A 21,597-nucleotide genomic window follows, 5' to 3' on the forward strand; every position below is an offset into this window, starting at 1 on the left:
CTACTCTTCCACGCCGGTCAAATGTCTCGGAAGAGGGTTTTTACCCACACGTTACCAGAGGTGTGGACTCGAGTCATGTGACTTGGACTCGAGTCAGACTCGAGTCATGAATTTGATGACTTGCGACTCGACTTGGACTTGCATAACAATGACTTTGTCCCACCTATGAGATGTGGACTCGAGTCATGTGACTTGGACTCGAGTCAGACTCGAGTCATGAATTTGATGACTTGCGACTCGACTTGGACTTGCATAACAATGACTTTGTCCCACCTCTGCACGTTACCCCCAGGGGGATGGATTTAAGAAACGTGCCCACCGTTAAAAAAAACTGCCGTGCCACGAGACATACCTGGGGAGCTTCGGCGCCGAGCGTCAAGTGGGTTGCAAACATTTGTCCACAGAGCCTTGACGGAAAAATCAGAGAGATCTTCTTGGTTCTTTCGGTAAAGTCACGTAGAAGGGAAATAAGTAAAATAAGAAAAATAAAAAATAAGAAAATAATTCTCACGACGTTTCGGCCACAACGCAAGCAGCCGTCCTCAGGTGAAGAACAGGTCTGTCATTCAGACGCTTTCTTTCCGACAGACCTGTTCTTCACCTGAGGACGGCTGCTTGCGTTGTGGCCGAAACGTCGTGAGAATTATTTTATTATGTTTTATTTTTCTTATTTTATTATTTCCCTTCTACGTGACTTTACCGAAAGAACCAAGAAGATGAATCCCTGCAGTCACGAAAGCTTTACATCGAAATCAGAGAGATGTTTTATTTTTGCCCTCAACGCCCAAATAAAATGTGCGTGGCTGTGTCTACGTTTTGTTTACAAACGCGTGGCACATACCCCACGAAACCTTGACCCTAGCGGTGAACTATGCCCTTCAGGAAATGCATTGTGGTTTAAAAAAAACGAGCTAGAGGCACTTTAATTGCGTGCGTGACATTGGATGTTTTTTCAGCGTTTAATGTTTGTTGACGGATAATAAGAGTTATAGGCAATAACCCCCCCCCCCCCCACAAAAACATAGTTATTGTTTATATTATCATCAGCTGAGTAAACATACATTTTTCAGTTTTATACATATTACAAAATGTAAGCCAGTCAATTTCACATGTATTATTGGTTCTTTCGGTAAAGTCACGTAGAAGGGATATAAAAAAAATATGAAACAATAATTGATTTTATTTTATTATTTCCCTTCTACGTGACTTTACCGAAAGAACCAAGAATATGAATCCCTGCAGTCACGAAAGCTTTAAATCTAAATTTCACGTGTGTTTAGCTAAAGCTCCAGATTGACGATAACCTGACCATCTCATTCGGTTGGGTAACGCCCCGAAACAGTTACAACCCTAATAAACCCCCAAACACAATCGTGAAACATGTAGCGATTTCGAAGTTTGTTGATTTTTTTTCCCGTTATCCGAAAGCCACATTTTCAGATTAACCCCCCCCCCCAAAACCCCACTCACTCACTTGACCCTCGCTTGTTTACGCATTTAAAAAAATCGGAGCAACAAACCCACCCGACCCCTTTCCAGTTCAGCTGCTTGGGCGCCAGAGAACAGGCCGACAACAGATGCCTCCTACGCACGCGTAGAATCTTGCACCGTATCGGCGCCTCTTTTGGGGGGGACAAAATATCGGCCGGAGATGCCAGCAACGCCACCCACACCCCATGGCTACTCCCAAATACTTGCTGAAAGTAAGGGGCCGTCCATAAATGACGTCACGCGATTTTGGACGATTTTTGACCCTCCCCCCCTCTTCGTCACACGGCGTCACAAAAAGTCAGACCCCCCCCGTCAAATATGACGTCACAAAGCTCTGCCCCCCCCCCCCCAAAAAAAAACATGCTTCAAATGATTGTCATTGTAGTGCGTATTTAATGTGGCGCTGCACTCTGATGTAGGAGAAAACATTTATTTAAAAAAGTCTATTTAATTAAGTATTTATTTAAAGTTGCGCATTTTTATGTAACGTCACATTTCTCACCCCCCCCCCCTCGTCACACATCGTCACAAATGTACACCCCCCCCCCCCCCCAGGTGCGTGACGTCATTTATGGACGGCCCCTAAGCGAGACACTTGGCACACAAGTGGTGAGTGGGTGGGGGGGGGGACGCCCGTCAGCTGTGCCCAATCAGGAGCGGGCGAGGTCACGCTGGAAGAGATGGAGAGGGTCCACTTGGTACGGGGGGGAGGGGTCATTTCGTCTCTGGTTGTTGTTGTTTTCTGAGCCCGCGGGTGATGTCACTTGGCTGCTGGACAGGCCCCACTCCACCTCCCTTCACAGCCACCCGTCCCGTTCCCCCCCCCCCCCCACGTAAGAAAATGAGTCCGTGTGTAGGAGGCTTGAGAGAGCACAAAAGGAGTTTGCCTTTAAAAGGCGAGAGAGAGAGAGAGGTCGCGAGAGAAAGCTACATTAATTAATTATTCATGGTTGCTGGCTTGGCACTGTGCTGCTGCGAGCTTCCGGGATCAGGTTTCTCATGCTTTGCTTGTTTGTGTTGGTGGTGGTGGTTGTTGTTGTTGGTGGTGGGGTGTTTTTTTGTTTTTAAAGCGTGTGGCGAAGGGCAGCTGGGGCGTGCTGATGAGAGGGGGGTGGTCAGAATAGAGAGGTGGAGTCGGGGGGGGGGGAGATGCAGAGTGAGGAGGAGGTCGGGGGAGGGATGAGAGGAGGAGGAGGTGGTGGTGGTCTGGTAGAGGTTTTGTTTTTTGGTGGTAGGAGGAGAGGAGGGGTGGGTATAGGGGAGAAGGCAGATGGGGTTGTGGGAGTGGGCAATGTCCACACAGAGTAAACGGCTCGCAAACAGCACGGACGTGGCCATCCAGCCGCCAGAGTCCGAGGCTGAAAAACAACACCCTCTGCCCCCCCCACCACCATCACCACCGTGGAGTCGTGGGCGAAATACGCGACGCGCTGCCGGGCGGACTTCACGGGAGGAGGAGGACGGGGACCTTGGCCCTCGGGGTCGTTCGAGTCAGACGCGGTTGCGTGTCCCCTCTGCGCTCACTTAAAGTTTCGGTGCGGGGAAAAAAATATATATGTATTTAAAAGTGGCATTCATATTCTTGGTTATTTCGGTGAAGTCACGTAGAAAATAAAACTTTAAAAATAACATTAAATAAAATTGAAAATAATAAAAGCAAAAAAAAATGCTGGGTTTTTATTTTATTTTCGATCTACGTGACTTTACCGAAAGAACCAAGAATATGAATTCCTGCAGGCACGAAAGTTTGAAGCCAAAAGTGGCATTATCGGTGTTCTTTAGTAAAAAAACAGAATAAAAACACCTCTCTCTCTCCTCTTCCCTATCCCGCACCACCCTCTTTCACCCCCAACCCCCCAAAACACGAAAAAAAACACAAAAGCACTTCTGTTCCGACAAAGCCTTTAACCATTAATGCTACTCAGATGTTCCGCGAGCAACGGGCGGCGCTTACTATCCGCGGAACCTCTGCAAGTAACTCCGCAAATGCACCCGGATTCGGGCGAAAAACTCCACCGGCAAACAGCCTGCGGTCGAGCGAAGCTCCACTTTGTGTTGATGGGTCGAGAGGCGTTGGGTGCTAGTGGTGGGGGGGGGGCTCCCATAATCTGATCAGATATCGGGGTCGTGGAGAGAGGGGGGCGGGCACGCTATTGTTCTCGAAGCTTAATCAGACCGCCGCTAATGTTTACAGCTGCATTGTTGTTGTTGTTATTGTGTCCTCATCCCGATCCTCCTGCGGGGTTTTGTCTTTCTATACGCCCGGGGGGGGGGAGGTGGTGGTGGGGACACCCTGGCGCAGCTATGGAGACGGGCCAAGCTCACCATTGTTACTGGCGGCAGGGCCTCGCTTTGTTTGGTGTGGTCCTCCCACCCCCCCTCTGCATGAGCGACTCGCGAACAGGCCACCCTAACCCCACCGCTGACTCCCCGAACCATAACCGGACCCCCCCACACCCATCCCCCCCCCAACGAAAATCGCCACCCGCTCAGAAAGCCCCCCCCCAATCCCAATTGCTACTCACCACTCACGGTGCAATACGCCACCGGGGGGAGCGGAGGGGGGGACACACGATGTGTTATTACGAGCGCTAATCCATCACGGGACTCGGCTAAATTCTTGCCCTGTGAACCAGTCAACAACGGTGGGAGAGCAAATCATGATGGTCACAATAGTAAGGCAGGGTCTGTTGTGTGTATTTATAGGTTCGATCATAAACAATGATAAAGATCCCCACCCCCCCCCCCCCTGTATAGCCTTAACAGATTTTTGGGGGCAAGTGTTGTTAAGTGAGCATCTATGAAGCCCGGCACGGCACACGAGGGGTGGGTGGCCAGCACTACCCACGGCCGCCTTTGTCTCCCGAGTAGCGATGTTTACTGCACATCGCACCAGGTACTCATTTGAGGCCGAGTCACTGGTGTTGATCGTGAGTGGGAAGAATGGAACTCGGGTGGGCGGGTTCATAGCACAGCGTGCTAACCTCCCCACCAGCGCTCCCAACTATGTTAACATAAACAAAATCAAAGGAGATAGGATGACCATCGACCACTGCTCAATGCCAGTGTGATGCACTGATGGCAGCACTGGACCATCGATAGAGATGATGATGATGATGGTGTAGGGGGAAGCCTTCAAACAGCATTGGATAGGAAATGGCTGTTGATGATAATGATGATAAAGTAGCACATTCATTATGTGCTGCTGTGGAACATTGTGGATAACAGACTTCTGGTTGGCCCACGACAAAAAAAATATATAATATTGTTTATCAGCCCGTGAGCATTCTCAGACTGTTATCCACGTGCATTTGCTTAAGTAAGCAATCTGTGGAAACAAGCCTCACTCTGTCGATGAGACCGAGAAGGCCGAAACCACTACAGAGTTTGCAAGCCAAAACAAATCCTATTTGGGGGTAACATTAGTTTGGAAGGCCGGTGAGCAAAGTAGACTACGAAGAAAATCCTAATTGTAATATTCATAATGCTCCAAATTACGATTGTAAAAAAAATACAAGTCACATAGGTTCAGTTATGATTACTATTTGTTCTCTGTTTTGAATAGCAAAGGTCCGTTTAATAAATCATTATATTAATACGAGATGGGTTTGTTTATGTCGGGACGTGGTGGCACGGCAGTTTACCCGCCGCATTCCATTCCCAGGTTTTATTTTGGAGCCTCGTGTGGCCGATTTACAGCGGCTAAACATTTTAAAACACAGACAATAATCCAAGAATGGCATAGATCAGAATGTACCGTGCTAATATTATTAGCCTGGCTTACATAACCTGGAAAAGGAAGAGGGATTATAGCCTTAGCATCACGCTCGTAAACATAACAAGATCACATAAATCCCTGCCCACCTGCGTGCCTCACTGTCGCGTCGAATTGACCATGGGCTACTGGAGAGGTTGGTTATTCTATCAGTGTATCTTCTTGGTTCTTTCGGTAAAGTCACGTAGAATGGAAATAATAAAATAATAAGAATAAAACATAATAAAATAATTCTCACGACGTTTCGGCCACAACGCAAGCAGCCGTCCTCAGGTGGAGAGCAGGTCTGTCGAGAAGACAGAGTCTGAATGACACACTCCAGGCTTGGAGCGACTATTTAAGCTGGGATGGAGGGGGGAAGGGCGCCTTGACAAAATAATTTGCATATCAAGAGGAATTTAGCATATTTATGGGAAATACTACTTGTGAATTTTATTACGTTTTATTTTTATTATTTTATTATTTCCATTCTACGTGACTTTGCCGAAAGAACCAAGAAGATGAATCCCTGCAGTCACGAAAGCTTTAAATCGAAATCTATAAGTGTATCTTCACGTGGCTCAGAAGACCGACACGGACAGCAGTGGATACGACGAGCCACGCTGGCCAAGTGTGAGGGGACAGGTCAAGCATCTTAACTACACAAGGTCACCTCAATCACTGGGGGTTTTCATTAAGTGGGAGGGTTGCATTCGTGTACACGTACGGCCCTCTTGTCGATCCCCTGACGGATGAGGGCCTCGTCCGTGCCGTGCGGGTCGCAGGGGTTACGTGACCCTACTTCACCATGCTGGTCAGTGCGGGTTGAAGGCGAGGTGGCTTACATGTTGGAGCGTAGTGTTTTGATTTATAACGTAACACACTCGTCAATAACACATATCTGGCCTCTCTATTTATGCGCTATGAAGAAGGGGCATTGCCCAAAACGTCACCAATCATATCGTTTTTTTTAATCTTCAGGCCAGGGTTTTTTTCACAAACGTGTTGAGTGTATGTATTATTGTGCACGACTGCCCACGCAGTAATATAAAATCATTTATTTTGAGTTGGAACGTATTCACTGCTTCCGAAATGAATTTATTTGTCAACACGTAAGGGCATGTACATTCTATCCTGTTCATGATTATGATCCATATTTTAGAAGATTACATAGATATCCTATCAATACAAAAATATGTACTTTTACTCAAATAAATGGTACTGTAAACCTGCTATTTCAAGTGCCACCCTTTTAATGTACAGCCCTTTGTCAACCCACTGCTGGATTAAGGCCTGCCCATTTCATTTTCATCACAGTTTTTGTATCACCATACTTCCCCATTCTGGTCAGTGCGGTTTGGTGATGCGGTGCCCAGGCATTGTCCCAATGCCACTCACCACTAATGTGAGCTGGGACAGGGAATTGAACTCAGGTTGACGGGTTCTTAGCACTCGCTGACAAACGTGTCACCAGTTCAACTGTTACTGGATAGTCATAGGAGTTGGTTACAATGCATGTGCACGTACAGTGGGGGAGCGGTGGTGCAGCGGTTAGCGTGCCGCGCTACGAACCCGACAACCCGAGTTCGATTCCCGCTCACGGCCAACACCAGTGACGATTCTCTGAAGCGGCCCTGGGTCTCCCCTAGGTCGACTCAGCCTCAAATGAGCACCTGGCGCGGTGTGTAAACATCGCCACTGGGGAGACAAAGGCGGCCGGGCGTGGTGCTGGCCACCCACCCCCTCGTGTGCTGTTGCCGGCCTTCACAGCCACGACTCACCAACAGCACTTGGCCCAACAGTCTGTTAAGGCTATACGGGGGATATTTGTCTTTGCCTTGTATGTACAGTAGAGAATGGATACAAGGCCATTACAGATACAGGATATTTCAGGTCATTCTGCAATTTGCCATGAATTATCCGAACAGACAGGCATGTTGTCTAAATGAGTTACGTCCTTTGAAGGAGGACTCTTAGCACTAATTCACTTAACATGAAATGCAGTACCAATGCTCTATTTAATCAGCACTGGCCTGCGTGTCCGTTTCAAGCTCTGCAAATTTCGCCGCGCGAAAACATTTCGTGGTTTTTGCCAAATGTTGTCGAATTTGTTTCTTGATTTATTTCACAATTGGCAAGATAGGGGGGAAGGACCCTGTGATGTGTGCGGACCCTCTGCACGTTTTCCACAACTAGGACAGGCCCAAGGGATAACAGACTCTCTCTGCCCGCATTTTAACGTACACGTAGGCTTTCACGACCAATATTATCCATGACAGACGAGGTACGTGGGTTAGATCGCGTAAATATAAATGTGTCGTTAAACCCGCCACCACCCGACACAGCCAATTAGCAGAGGTGGGACAAAGTCATTGTTATGCAAGTCCAAGTCGAGTCGCAAGTCATCAAATTCATGACTCGAGTCTGACTCGAGTCCAAGTCACATGACTCGAGTCCACATCTCAGAGGTGGGACAAAGTCATTGTTATGCAAGTCCAAGTCGAGTCGCAAGTCATCAAATTCATGACTCGAGTCTGACTCGAGTCCAAGTCACATGACTCGAGTCCACACCTCTGCCAATTAGTAAAGTTTGTCACGTAAACACAATATGCCAATTCGTTTACTAGTACAGCACACCGGTGTGTTGGAGAGTAAACCCACAACAACTATAATTCGAGTACAATTGTATTGAACTAGGAACGAATTAGCATGCTCTGTTTGCGTGACGGACCTTTTCTAATCGGCCGTGTCGGGTGGTGGCGGGTTTAACGACACATTCATATTTACGCGATTCAAACCCAACAAAACCTCTCTATGATTTATAGGTTAACGTACGTCAGCCCTGAGAGTGCGAGCGAGTCAGCACGAGCCGTTTGAGTGAAGTCGGCGGGGGGGGGGGGTCACCGTGCGCGGTTAAATCAAATTTGCGACTCTCGCTTTTGAGCTTCTGCGTCTCTTGTATAACGTACCTCTCCTCCTGCCCTTTCCCCCCCTCTCCTCCCTGAATCACCACCCAGTTGTTCGCCGTCAGCGTGGCGTGCAGGCCCAGGCATGAAAGCCAAGCCGATGCCGGAATGGCTCAATCACTGGGTAACAAAAAAACAATCCCATTCGGCAACAAAAGCGACGAGGGGTCAAAGAGAGTCCTCCGCTCGAAACGGACATCCGAGGTGGTTGCTCATCTCCCGTTTACAGCCCTGAGGAGACTGGTGGAAATCCCACATTCCTATGGCGGAGATGAGTCCATCCGTAGGGCAATCACTGGTTGACCTTCCTCACAACGTTGGTACTCCTTTTGCCGGGCTCCGGAGGGATGATGGGCCGGGTCAGTAGACCCCAACCAGGAATTGAACCCGTAACCTTCAGATTGCCAGCCACTCGCAACCACAGCCAAGCTGCCTGGCTGACCTAACAAGCGCCCATGACAAAATTCAACCCGAATATAATAACCCTTGCGTACATAATATATATTGTGGATGTACTGTTGGCTCAGCAGAGCCTGACCTTAATTAGTTCATAGTTGGTAGCATCGCTTGACATTTTGTAGGCATGCCAACGATTCATACCCCAGTGAGTCAATGAATTGTCGTGACTCGGGGTTGCAATTCGATGCAATTGTTGATTATTTTCGGGTCTCGTTTTCATCACCTTGTTCGTTTTGTTTTTTGTATCGTCCACGTGCTAATGAATGTATCATGTCATTTATCTACACTCTGCATGCGTAGCAAACTATTGTTTATTCAGTATTCATGAAAATAAATAATCACTATTAATCAATTATCCAGTGCATCAGTACATACCTATAATATCATATTTCAGAGCGATAAAATGCCCAACTCCTCTCAAAGATCCGAATCCACAAACAGAACTATGACGACGTGTAACAGGAATACAAAAGCTGCCATTTCTCCCAATGTTCACGCCGATTGTAATGTCAGCGTCACCTCACAAGGCAAAACATTCTCCCGTACCACTCTCGCGACGCAGTGCAAGCCTCCGTGTTGGAGAATGGCCCACGTAAGCGGACACCGCAGAGCTACCTCCGAGATCCCTTCGAGCGACCTCTCATCCACAAACAGCAGGGGGCAGCAGTTGCCGCTCGCTCTGCGCATGGGAGTGAGGCGACAGTTCCGCGTATGTCATGGTTTGTTTGTGAAGTCATTGGTGACCAGGCTGAGAGCAAAGACTCACTCTACAGTACTTTAGAAACCCGGTTTAATCACAGGTGTCTGCCTGGATTCGAACCCAGGTCCTCAACTGTGCCCACTGAGCGCTTTGACCTCCAAGCCACCAAGCCACCTCCTGGAATTTTATTTTCTGAATGTTTGTATTGTTATTATTATTGTTCTCCTCATTAACGAGTGTAAACAACAAAAAATAGCCACTGTATTACAGTGTATACTGCTGCTGCTGCCGCCGCCGTGAGTAACAAAGTGCTGTTGCTGAGAGCACAGGAGCCTTGGAACTTAACACTCGCCCTCAAACACACACAGTTTTATTGGCAGCACAGTTCAAGTGTTCAGACCGTGTGATCAGCTGTTTGGCATGGGCTACGCGTTTGGCGGCAGTGAAGCGGCAGCTAATACATCACGAAATGATCAATGCCCGCTTGGGCGAAACCAACTACATATCGATAATTAAAGTGTCCCGGTAACTGCTTTTTATTGTGCACGCTGCAAAATCACACCAAGTGTCTGTTTGCAAGGGCCACTGTAGTACGGTCGTGTGTGCTGAAAAACAACAACAAGAAACCCTGCCAACTATAAACATCATAAACGTGAAGAAGAAAAAAAACTTTCCAAACTACGATTGATTGATCTCTGTTGCGACAGTCGAAAGACTCGGGTAGAATTCTCGTTGTTTCCGTGAGTTTATAGGGTGACAGCTATGGGGCAATTTAGCCCAAGTGTAGAGTACAGGACACCGCAGCTTTTGAACAGCAAAACAAAATCCTGCTCGAAATCCGGAGGACTCACGTAAGCTCTCTATAAGCAGCTTACGAGAGGCCGCACTGACGCCACTGTGACATCATGATAAATGGAGAAAGTGTATCATGCAGATTTATCCCTTGCGTAAGAAGACGGACGGGCTGCTTCCGCGCACACACACGCACGCACACAAACGAATCACGCAATAATAGTCCCAGTTTTCTCTGAGCTCGAGTGACCCAGCCAGTCCAGCCCAGCCAGCCCAACCACTGCCAAAATCTCAACAAAGAGAGTCAGTATTACAGCTCTTTCTGCATGTACTCAATAAGCCCTTTTCAATTCAACACCCAGGTTTACTGGCACGCGTCCAACTGATATGTAAAAAAAAGACAAAGTTGAAATATAAGTTGCTTTCAAACGCAATGACACCATACCTTGTCATACAGTTTAACGGTCTTTCTGGCATGTGTAATGGCTTTTTATAAGCACCGCAATGATTAACGTGTTTTGGCGTGTAATTAAACCACTACAAGTACGATATGTATAGCTAAGTGTTTGGCTCCGAAAATGTTGGGGTTGTTTTTATTTATTTACGGACCGTTGCTGAACACAAGCCCAAAAAAAGGCCCAAAATTCCAAGTTGTGGACAACAAAAACAGCACCATTAAAATTGTAATAGATAAGGGTGAAGACTGTTTTCTTTAACCGAGCGAGGTCACCCTTAAGGGCCTGGGTAAAGAGATAATGGGAAGGGCGTTCTGAAGTCGAGCAGTGAGAGGGAAGAGGTCGACAGAGAGGTGTTGTGACTGTGCCGAGTGTTGTGGGAGAGTGGATGCGTAAATGAGCGAATTGTTTTGGACCAGCACACGCGTATTGGTGGTTGAGCCACAGTATGGATGAGACAAAAATGTCGTCCTTGGAGTGCTCAACATAGGTGGAGGAAATGATCGAGTGAAGTTTCCAGGAACGGTAACCGTAGCAAGAGCATTAGAGGCGTTGATCGGGAGGACAAGTGGCTGCTGCTTTACTCTGGATTCCATCAGGTGCAGTGAGGTGGACAAGTGGGTGCTTCACACAGATGTGACCGCGGGAATCCAACCGTGGTTACAGTAAATTACAGTCGCAGTCAGAATTCGTGGGATTTAAAGAAAGGTTTGGAACCGAACATAAAAACTAGCTTTGTGCATGCAAATTTTGCCAGATTTGTAATATAACCAATTCCAAGAGTTCATATAAGGTTTGTGTGCCAAGCAGAATAATGGTTTAACTTTGGCAAAAAATAATTGTTGCTAAGTACAATAAGAGGAACTGAAGAGTTGCAGCCTACTGAGAAATAGTACAAGTTCTGCAGCAGACATCTTAAGCACAGATCCTGGCGCTATACCATCGGGACCACAATACTTAGAAGTGTTGGCTTAAATCATTAAAAGAAACTCCACGATATATTATTAGGCAGAGAAAATGTGTTTGTGGATAAAGCAGCATTGAGTGAGTGGCTCCACACACATACATCTGGGTTACAGATTGCGTTCAGGACCAGCCATGCGCTCTCAGGAAAATGTCACTAGCCAAGACCACTTTCACGCGGTCAAATCACGGTAGGTACGATCCCGGTTCGAGTTTAAATATGAAGCAAAAACGTGCCCTCAATGCGGGACGAACGTACCTACAGTAGTCTAAATAAATTGTATCTGAACCCGCCGCCATCCCACAATGTTAGAATATCTCCCCAAAAAAGCAGCAGCCGACACCAGCTGTAAACCAGCACTGTCCTAGGAGCCTAGCAGTGCAACAGACAGCATCTACGGTATTTGCCACCAGTGGGATACTTGCTGCAGATGTCCCGAGCAAACATCTTGTGCGAGTTACATCCAGTGGCAAACAAGGAAGGATGAGGAGGGGGGGCATGGTGAAGGTTAAAGCAGTTCAATCCCCTTGTCCACAAAACGCCGTTGTGTACCCGGAAGATTTTTGTAATAATTCCAGTCGAAGCTGGCACGCGGCACGACCACACCATAGAAGAATAAAAAAAACATCAAATGCAAATTTAGACCAGTGGGTGTATGGGTGGTCCACAGTTCTACCGAAACAGAGATCCCCCGTGTAGCCTTAACAGACCGTAGTAGTGAGTGCTGTTAGCGAGTAGCACCTATGAAGGTGGGTCACGGCACACGAGGGGGTGGGGTGGAACAGCACGACGCCCGGCCGCCTTCGTCTCCCCAGTGGCGATGTTTACTACACACCGCACCAGGTACTCATTTGAGGCCGAGTCGACCTCGGGGTGGCCCAGGACCGGTTCAAGCAATCGCCGCTGGCAGTGACCATGAGCGGGAATTGAACTCGGGTGGCCGGGTTTGTGGCGCAGCGCTCTAACCACTACGCCACCGCTTCCCACAAGACCACACAAAAGACAAAACCACACACACACACTAGTTTTGTGGTGACGCATGGAAGCCACTATAAGCGGCATCGTCAATGAACAGCGGTTGTTGCAGTTTTACGCATAGGGCAGAGATGTAATTCGAGATACAAAATGTCCTAAACCTTTGTCCCCTGCATTTGGCTCTTCTCATTCACTTCGAGGGCCCCCGAAAATATTGTATCGCCGTGACACATCAAAGCGCTCAGGTGCAGTCTGCTCGTTACGTGATTAATGATGTTGTTTACAGAAGACGAGGAGACATTTTGGAGCCCTGCCCTTGTGCGCTGCTAGCTACCATTCATTGGCGTGCGATACTGGCGAGCGAAAGTGATCATCCAGCAGTGACACTGGCAAAAGGGCATTGAGAGACAACAAACGACGAATGAAGCCTGTGGGGACGACACAGTTACGGTGAAATAAAACACAGAAGATGTATGCCCAACGCAATTCAACACAACAACAACAGCAGCAGCGGTACTGTATCGGGTGAAGGCAGCAAGGTCCAACCTCTTGTGCAACTAACCATCTCGACTGGGTGCTTTGGTTGGTGGTGGTTGGTGGTGGTGGTGGCTAGGGATTTGTGTACAAACCAAACAACAGCAAAGCCACACAAACGACTGAATTCTTAAGGGGGGGGCAGAGAACCTGACTTTCCCATTAAGGGCCCCCCCCTCCTCCTCCCACCCATGACTAAGCACGCAAACATTCCAGCCGAGGTGTGGACAGTGGGAGGGAGAGCTTCTCACAGTGACTGGCACGTCCCGACGTTGTTGTTGGTGTTGCTGCTGCTGCTGCCTTTGCAACCGCCACAAACATCCGTCCACCCCCCCCCGATTTTAAACGTTGCCAATATGTGGGGGTGGGAAGAAATGGGCTTCTGAACCCACGCAAACAGTGAATTGGCATGTACATTGGTCGAAGTTCGCATTCAAAAGGAACAAATATGCATGAGCAGACATTAGGCCCCCTTCGTATATCCGTCTCTGTACATGTGCAAAAATACACGTATTCCTTAAAACAACCCACGGCCGTGTTTACGGGAGTGCATAATTGCAGCGGCATTCAATTCTGGAGAAGCAAACTCCGGACCGGTTTCGGCATTGGTGTCTCATCAGCAGCGAGGCTTGCTTGAATCAATGCTGGTGAACTGTCGATCTGACATGCAAGCCCCCACCCCCTCTCTCTCCCTTAACAATATGTGGTCTCAGTTCCCCACAACGGCGCTCCTCGTGATTATGATGAGTTACACATCTAAAAAGGATTTAATCAAGGAATTAGCAGAACGTTTCACCGGTTTTCTCGTGCCGGCTTTAAGCAATTTGCGAGTTAAAACGCACCACGGCATTCCCCTGTGATGTGTCGAGCGTTAATACTGCAACCTTAGCATGTTCCTTTCACGAATGTGGACGCATGATGACTCAGGGCCTGGACAAACAGACTGTACATTTTTTGATACTCACCTTTTTTACCTTGTGGTCTTAATCTTGTTTTATTTATCATTGATAGTGCACGCCACATGCTTTGTCTGGTCTTACATCTACAGTAATTTGAGAGTCGATTTGTTTTTATATTCTTTTGGTCTTTCGGTAAAGTCACGTAGATAGGTTCAAAGAAAATAACAACAAAAACTACGACGTTTCGATCACAACACAAGCGATCGTGATCGAAACGTCGTAGTTTTTTGTTATTTTTCTTTGAACCTATCCAAGTGACTTTTCCTAAAGACCCAAAGAATATGTATTCCTGCAGTCACGAAAGCTTTAGGTCAAGATTTAGTCGATTTGTTTTTACTCCGTGACACTTCCACATGTTTGGGAACTATTGTCATGGGCTGTACCTGCTTCGGATGTAATCATAATCACATCCGAAAGGGCACCCCAAGCGGCAGCCACCTGGCCTGCAAGCCGCAACCAGTCGACATGTCGTGGGCGATGACTGTTTAGTATAATCCCAACTGAGTCATTCGCGGATAATTTTCGGATTTAGGTTTGTTTGGGACGCAGGTTCCCGTTTAACCAAAGATCGTAGCCTCGATGTGATCTGCTTTTTTTCTTCCTTTAAATAAACATCGCGCCTGTGAGTTGTCTGCTTTTCACATCCGAGCAAAACAAACCAAAAAAGCTGACAAAATCCTCGAGGCGACATTGCCCTCTTTCATTGTTGTGTTTGTAGATCGATCAATGTAGCAACGTGATCATTGTCGTTGCTCGTCTCGAACAGCTTTAAATAAAAACTCTCTGGACAGACGCCGAGAAAAAAAATATACTGCAGGGCTATTTTGAGCGCAGAGAACGAGAGATATGTTAATTTAATTTCCTTGGTGGACTCTCAGGTAATCAGATACTCCGGTTAACAAGGATTGCTGCCTTATAAGAGGCCTGGACGCGTGCCTTAATATTTCGTAACACAGACAAACCGGCGTCACTTACCGCTTGCCAAGATTTTATAGCGTCCATGGAAATCCTGACCTTTCCTTACCTCTCGCGTTGCTTTGGCAGTCAAGTAAAAATATAACAAAACTGTGGGCGCCACTTCCATTCGTATCATTCCACGATGGCTGGGACTGAGTGGTCAGAAATAGCATTGGCTGCTGCTGCTGCCACCGTGACATGAATATTATTGGGACAACGATGGGGGGTTTTATTGGAACATCGAGCGTTGGATGTGACCGATACATCAGCGCAATAGCGGACGAGTCTGCGAGACGACACGATCGGTGTCGGCTGGTGCCGCGAAACCAGATCGAGGTTGCGTTAAGAGTTAATGCTCACAATGAATCGGTTTCGCAAGACCGTAACTATTTCTGTTAATTAACACATGCACCACAACACACGCGCGCTTTGATAAACTGAGATAGAGTGTCCCTTGGTATATTAACATCGTACAGTTGTGAAATTGCTGACGATTACAAACCTTTGCCGTGGCAGCCGGCGTTCGGTCGAGGGCAGTGCACATGTCAGAAACGGGTGATTTGTTTAAACGCACGTGAACACCACGATAAAACTGGGCACACCTCCGATGAGCGCGGTTGGCTACGTACGGCGCGAAAGAAGTTCAACATACAGTGCATACAATTCGCTCGGGCCAAATCTAAATCGGGCATCACGAGACGTGTACAGTGTTGTACGTTCTCGTCTGAGTTATCGCTCGGATCGGGCCCCTAAGTCCTGCACACATTCAATGACGGCGTAACTTAAACAAAACAAAAAACGACATGCTGAAAAAGCCAAACGTGGAAACCTTTACATTGCGCGTACCGTCACCGTCCGCAGTTATCGCCCATAAAACCCTGGCATTGTGTTGCGAGCGAGTGGCGAGTGCGATGCACGATGGGAAGTGACGTTAACTCACTCTCTTGCGCAGGAGGACACCCGCCGTCGGAGCGAGCGAAGTCAATGCTTGCGTAAGCTCCAGAATCCACGACGCTTGTGCTGCTGCCCTTGGCATTGGCCCTTGCCCCGTCCAGGCCAGCAGTAGAGGCAGCGGTAGCGGCAGCAGCAACAGCTGCTGCCCTCTGGCACTCTTCGCTGCTCAGTTCCAATGCGACGTAATTGAGCCCATTCTCGAATCCGGACTCTCTCGACATGCCGCCGTGGTCTCCGCAGTCTCCCGCGGGACCTCCTGCGGCGTCTCTCAGGTAGACGCTCTCGAATGAGGCCGAGCCGAGGCGGTTTGCGTCGCTAGAGAATGACGGCGACAGCAGAGAGGTGGACGTGGGCATCGCTGGGGACACTCCACCCGATCCCAAGGCGGCCGATGCGGTGGTCGTGGACGAAAACGTCTCGGAGCTGTGCCTCCTCCTCCCCTGAGCGTCAGCCCTGATGACCTTTGCGCCGTGGTCCGGGTTGGGGACCGGGTAGGCGGCAGTCATCTGGTCCATCAAGGACAGGCGGTTGAGTCTCGACGTCGGGCTTGTGAGCCCCTTGGAGCCCTCCAGGTTGGAGTGGTTGCTCGGCGGACCGAGAGGAGCCGTGCTCGGCGCCGTCACGCCGAAGCGCATCTCCGTGTAGTCGCCGTCCGTCTCCTGCCCGAGCGGAGCGCACCCGAGGCCCATGTGCAGAGACGCGTAATCGACGCCGACGTTCGGATTGACTCGGACACCGTAATTAAGACCGCCGACGTTCGAGGCGGACATATAATCCGAGCCTGCGTTGCCGTTTTGTACGGGTCTCGCTCCGTAGCTGGCCCCAGCTGGATTACCCCTGGCTGCTGCAAGTGGACTCACGACAGAGTTTGCTGCTGCTACTGCTGCTGCTGCGTTGCTGGTTGTTGTGTTCCTACCGCTGCTCCAGTCGGGAACGATGGAGTAGTTGGCCCGCGCGGCGAGACGCGTGGCCGAGCTGAGCCTCCGCTGCGCATCCACCACCGCCTGAGCAGTCTGCACGTCTCCGAACTCGATGTTCACGTATTCCCCCGGGCTCACCGGCTCCGCCGGGCACTCGTACGTGCGGGGGAGAGTCGAGGACTTGAGGCCACCTAGGGACAAACGCGTGGGTCTCACCATCCCCTGCTGCTGCTGGACCTTGCGAGGTTCGGCTTTCGTGATGCCACCGCCACCGCCGCTTGCGGTGGGGCTGCTGCCGCTCGCCACCGGCTGATCGGGGTCGTGGCCCAGGCTGTCGCTGCTCGTGGATGACGACTTGTCGCCTCCGAACAGCTGCCTCTCGGTCAAGTTGCCCGGGCTGAAACGCGCTCCGCCGCCGGCGCCCGAGGCGGCGGTGGCTGAGCCGTCTCCGTTTTTGCGCAGTCCCGGCTTGAAGGAGCGCGGCAGCGAGTAGTAGTAGCAGTTCACTTTGGGGGGCTCGGCGCTGGTCGGCGTGAAGAAGTAGTCCGGGGGGGTGCCTGCCACCAGGCCAGGCGACATGTTCATGTACTCGCAGCCAGCGTCTCCTCCGCCCTTGCCGTCGGCGCTGCACACGGACAGCTTGGAGCTGCTCCACATCTTCATGTAGGGGCTGCACTCGGGCGAGCAGCTGCCGTTGTTGGTTCCAGGAGACATGACCATGTAGCCACTGGGGTCGGTGATCTCCTGGCGACGCCGCGGGTTCAGAATCTCCTGCGGGGCCGAGACGCTCTTGGGACTCATGGGGACGTAGTCGTCCGAAGGACCGCCACCACCACCACCACCACCACCACCGGTGTGCTCAGCGTCATGGAGGAGGAGGTGGCGGTGGTGGAGCTCGAGACGATCGACTGCGAGGAGGAGCACGAGGAAGATGACGAAGACGTCGGGACGGGAGCCACGCCGGGCGACATGGGCATGTAGCCGTCATCCTTGCAGGTCGCTCCGGGCCTCTGGCAGCTGCCCACGTGGATCTCCCCGTAGTCCTCCGGGTACGAGCGCTGTAGGTGCGCTGCCTGCGAGTTCTGCGGAGTCGAAGGACCTGCGGGGGGCCTCGGCGAGGCGGAGCGCGACGTGTAGCTGCTGCCCGTGTAGCTGCTGCCGCTGCCGCTGCTTGTGAGACTGCCCGCGTTCATGAGCGCGTAGTCGTCCAAGGGCTTGCGCTGCTGCTGCTGTTGCTGTTGTTGTTGTTGGACACCGGTGGTGGACTGCGCTACCGGCGGTGGAGGCGGAGGGGGCGACGTGCAGGAGGAGTAGGTGCGTTTACGGTGGACAACCCCGGACAGGTCCGACGTGCCTTCCGCGGCGCTCGCATTTTCATCCTGAGACGCGCGCCTGGCTAGGAGGACTTCTCTGTGCAGCTGCTGCTGCTGCTGGTGGTGGTGGTGATTGTGATGGTGGTGGTGTCCATTTTGCGCGCAAGACTTGCCCATGCTGATGTAGTTGTTGACTTGTTGCTGATGCATTTGGTGGTGGTGGTGGTGGTGGAGGTTGTGCCCATCGTCGTCTTGCTCCTCTCGGATGGGTGGCGGCGTGCGGCTCAGAGACTCGGGGGTGGCGCTCCGGTGCACGAGGCCCTGATGTCTCCTCGCGTCCACGGGGCTCGATCCGTACTCGTCGGACGAGGACGCGAATCCTCCGTCGCTGGGTGACCCTGACGCCGATGCCCCGCCGCCACCGAGGCCGCCGCTGTTGACCTTCACGTACAGCAGCAACAGGGCGTCGCTCGCCGACGACCCCCGGCCGCTGCTGGGCCCCGAGGAGGACGGCGAAGTGGACGACGCGCAGCTCACGGGGCTCACTGCCGACGACGGAGGCTGCGACGCGCCGGGTGCCGGCACGGTCACGTAGCGGCTGTGGGTGGGGGCCGCTTGGAGGCGAGACGATGTGCGTCCACCGAGACATCCCCGGATCCCTTGCTGATTAAGCTGCTGCTGCTGCTGCTGCTGCAGGCGAGGAGGCGTGGGGCTAACGCTCACGGGGCTCCCGGTCACCGAACTCGGCCTGGACGTCAAGATCGTCCGCTCCCCTTCGCTCGAGGTGCGCGCTCTGAAGTTGTGCCCGCTTGCCGCTCCTCCAACGCCTCCGTTGAGCGGATGCCTGCTGCTGTGGCTGATGATGTTGGTGATGGTGGTGGTGGCGGCCGATGCCGGGTTGTTGTTGTTGTTGCCGCCGGCCGGAGAGGAAGCCCCATGGGTGCTGTTTGCGCTCTCGGTGCGGGAGCGACGCGACAGCCCCGTCTGGCTGGGCGGGAGGCTGTTGAGGTGGCGTCTGGGCGGCACGGAGATGGGATTCGAGCTGCTGGCGGAGTGACTCTTGCTGCGCGGGCGAAACTCGGAGAATTCGCTCATGGCCTTCATGGCCTCCAGGATGGTCTCGTGCATGTTCTGCGCCACCACGCAGTCCTCCACCTGCATCCAGAATTCGCCGGGACCCGTGACGGCCGAGCGACCCACCTCGATGAAGAAAAAACTCTCCGAGTGCCCGCAGCGCCGCACGTTCATGAGCTGCAGGGTAACGTCCGGCTTCTCGCTGTTGAGCTTCACGAAGCTGATCTTGCGGCTCGAGAGGCACAGCCTGTAGACGCCGAACATGCTCCTCGTCTGACCCAGCCCGCGGGGTTTCAGGTTCACCTGCCACACCTCCTTGAAAGCCGACGAAGGCGCAATCGCCCCGTAGACGTCGTCGCCTGCGTGTGTCGAGCCTCCGCTCTCGCCGCCGCTCTCGGCGTGAGGGTACAGCGACGGCTGCTGCTGCTGCTGCAGCTGCTGATGGGGGTGATGATGGTGATGATGATGGTGGTGGTGGTCGCTGCACTGCTGCTGCATAGCCTTCCCACGCGCGTGGAGTTCGGTTATGGCCCGGTACCAGGCGTCCTGCTCTGGCTCGTTCTCCGCCGCCACGGCCAAGTACTCGTCCTTGGTGTAGAGAGCCACCATGAATTTGTTGCGCGCGTCGGCCCTCTTGCTGATGTTGAAGCACGAGTCGAGCGACACGGCGCGCTTAGGCGCTGACTTGTGGCGAAACTTACGCTCGCTCTCGTAGTACTCGAGGCGACCCGCGGCGCACGAGTCGTCGGGAGCGCGCAGCACGAAGTAGCGCTTGTGAGTCGTCTTCTGCTTGCGCAGGTAACCGCACTTGAGCACGTCCGTGGCGGACTGCAGCTCGGGCGGTGGTGGATTGGCCATGGCTCGTTCTGCGCCGCCTTTTGGGTTTTACACCCAAAAAGCAAGCTCGGTCAACGACCGGATGATGATGATGATCGTGGTTGATGGTGAAAAAAAAAAGATAAAGTCAACCGGTAACGGAGTAGCTGGCTTCGTTAATGCCCCGCCAATGCGAGCGAGAACACGTAGCTACTACTCTTCTTCTCAGCAGTGGCAGTAAGTAGCAGCAGCAGTAGTAGTTGTAGTTGTGAGCACACGCTGTGTGTAGGTAGTAGCAGCTTGAGTGGAGTGCACGAGACGCATACGCGCCCTGCGTCGCCTCCAACTCTCATCAGAGAGTTCCCACCTGTGCCGTGTCGCCTACCCCAACGCTACAGAGCCAACGCACAAACACGGGGCAAACACAATTACCTACCCACAGTGGCTAGCAAGTACGTCTCTCTCTCTCTCGCTCTGTCTAACTCTATACCCTTAGGCAGACAAGGTACTCGGCCATGCGTGCGCTTCTCTTGTCTGCACCAACCCCACCTCCCCTTTCCCCTGCTCCCTTTCGTCTTTGGCTCGCGAGTGGCGGAGAGGCTAGGCGAGCACAGCAGAAATCACCAAGCGCCGCTCTCTCCCGAGGACGCAACATTGGAGCAAAACAACATGTGACGCGGGCACAGGGCGGACCCCTACGAAGACAGGCAGGGCCCACCTCCCCTACACACACCCCCCCCTATCCCCTCCTCCCCTACCCTCCTATCCCCTCCTCCCCTACCCCCTCCCCGTACCCTCCCGCCCCATTCCTCCCCTCCCCATTCCTCCCTACCCCCCCCCACCACCACCAATTCCTCCCCACACACCCGCGAGCAACGTCGCCTCCCGATTGGCTGGCACGCATCCGCTTTGATCCCACCGCGCGGCCAATGGGCGCGGTCGATTTTTGCTCGTGGCATGTTCGCTCCCCCTCTCTCTCTCTCGTGGCGTGCTCGCTCTTGCTCCATCTCTTGTGTTGTGCTCTCTCTCGGCGTGATGCTTTCTCCCGTGGCATGCTTGCTCTCTCTCTCTCGTGGCATGCTCTCTCTCTTTATTTTCGGAACTCCGCTTCCGTTTCAAAATATCGCGACACGCGTCAACTGCTCAACTCGCGGCGCGTCGCGATCCTCATCAGAATCACTCGTAATGTTTATTTATACTGCAGGAGGAATCCGATGAGCTGTAAAGCTCTTTTTACACAGGTGTCCAGTCGGGGCGAGTAAGAACGTTACAACAACACACGATACCAAAAAACATGATAACAGTGCAAGTACAATAAGGGTAAACAAATCACCCAGACACATACAAATTAAACGAAACCATCCCCATCCTACCAGATAAAGCCCACTGAGGTATTAACTTATTGTTCAAAAGCGACCTGGCTGCGTTGTTACTCCGTTATTACTCTTTGCTTTTTTTCGGTAAAGTCACGGTAGTTAGAAATTAAATAAAAATATTATTTTATTTTTATATTT

General features: G+C 51.3%; 1 protein-coding gene across 1 annotated transcript in view; it reads right to left on the reverse strand.

Annotated features, from left to right (window-relative positions):
• The window catches only part of LOC144732617 (insulin receptor substrate 1-B-like), a 72,864-nt gene extending 52,086 nt beyond the window's left edge, over positions 1-20,778 (reverse strand). Inside the window, 2 exon segments of the mRNA XM_078614112.1 lie at positions 15,947-17,711; positions 17,714-20,778. Of these exon segments, the coding sequence (XP_078470238.1) occupies positions 15,947-17,711; positions 17,714-20,125 (4,177 nt within the window). The 5' untranslated portion in view covers positions 20,126-20,778.
• Positions 20,779-21,597: the final 819 nt, after the last annotated feature.

This window comes from Lampetra planeri, chromosome 43 (assembly GCF_965212315.1).
Source record: "Lampetra planeri chromosome 43, kcLamPlan1.2.h2, whole genome shotgun sequence".
In the NCBI taxonomy this organism is placed as follows: Eukaryota; Metazoa; Chordata; class Hyperoartia; order Petromyzontiformes; family Petromyzontidae; genus Lampetra; species Lampetra planeri.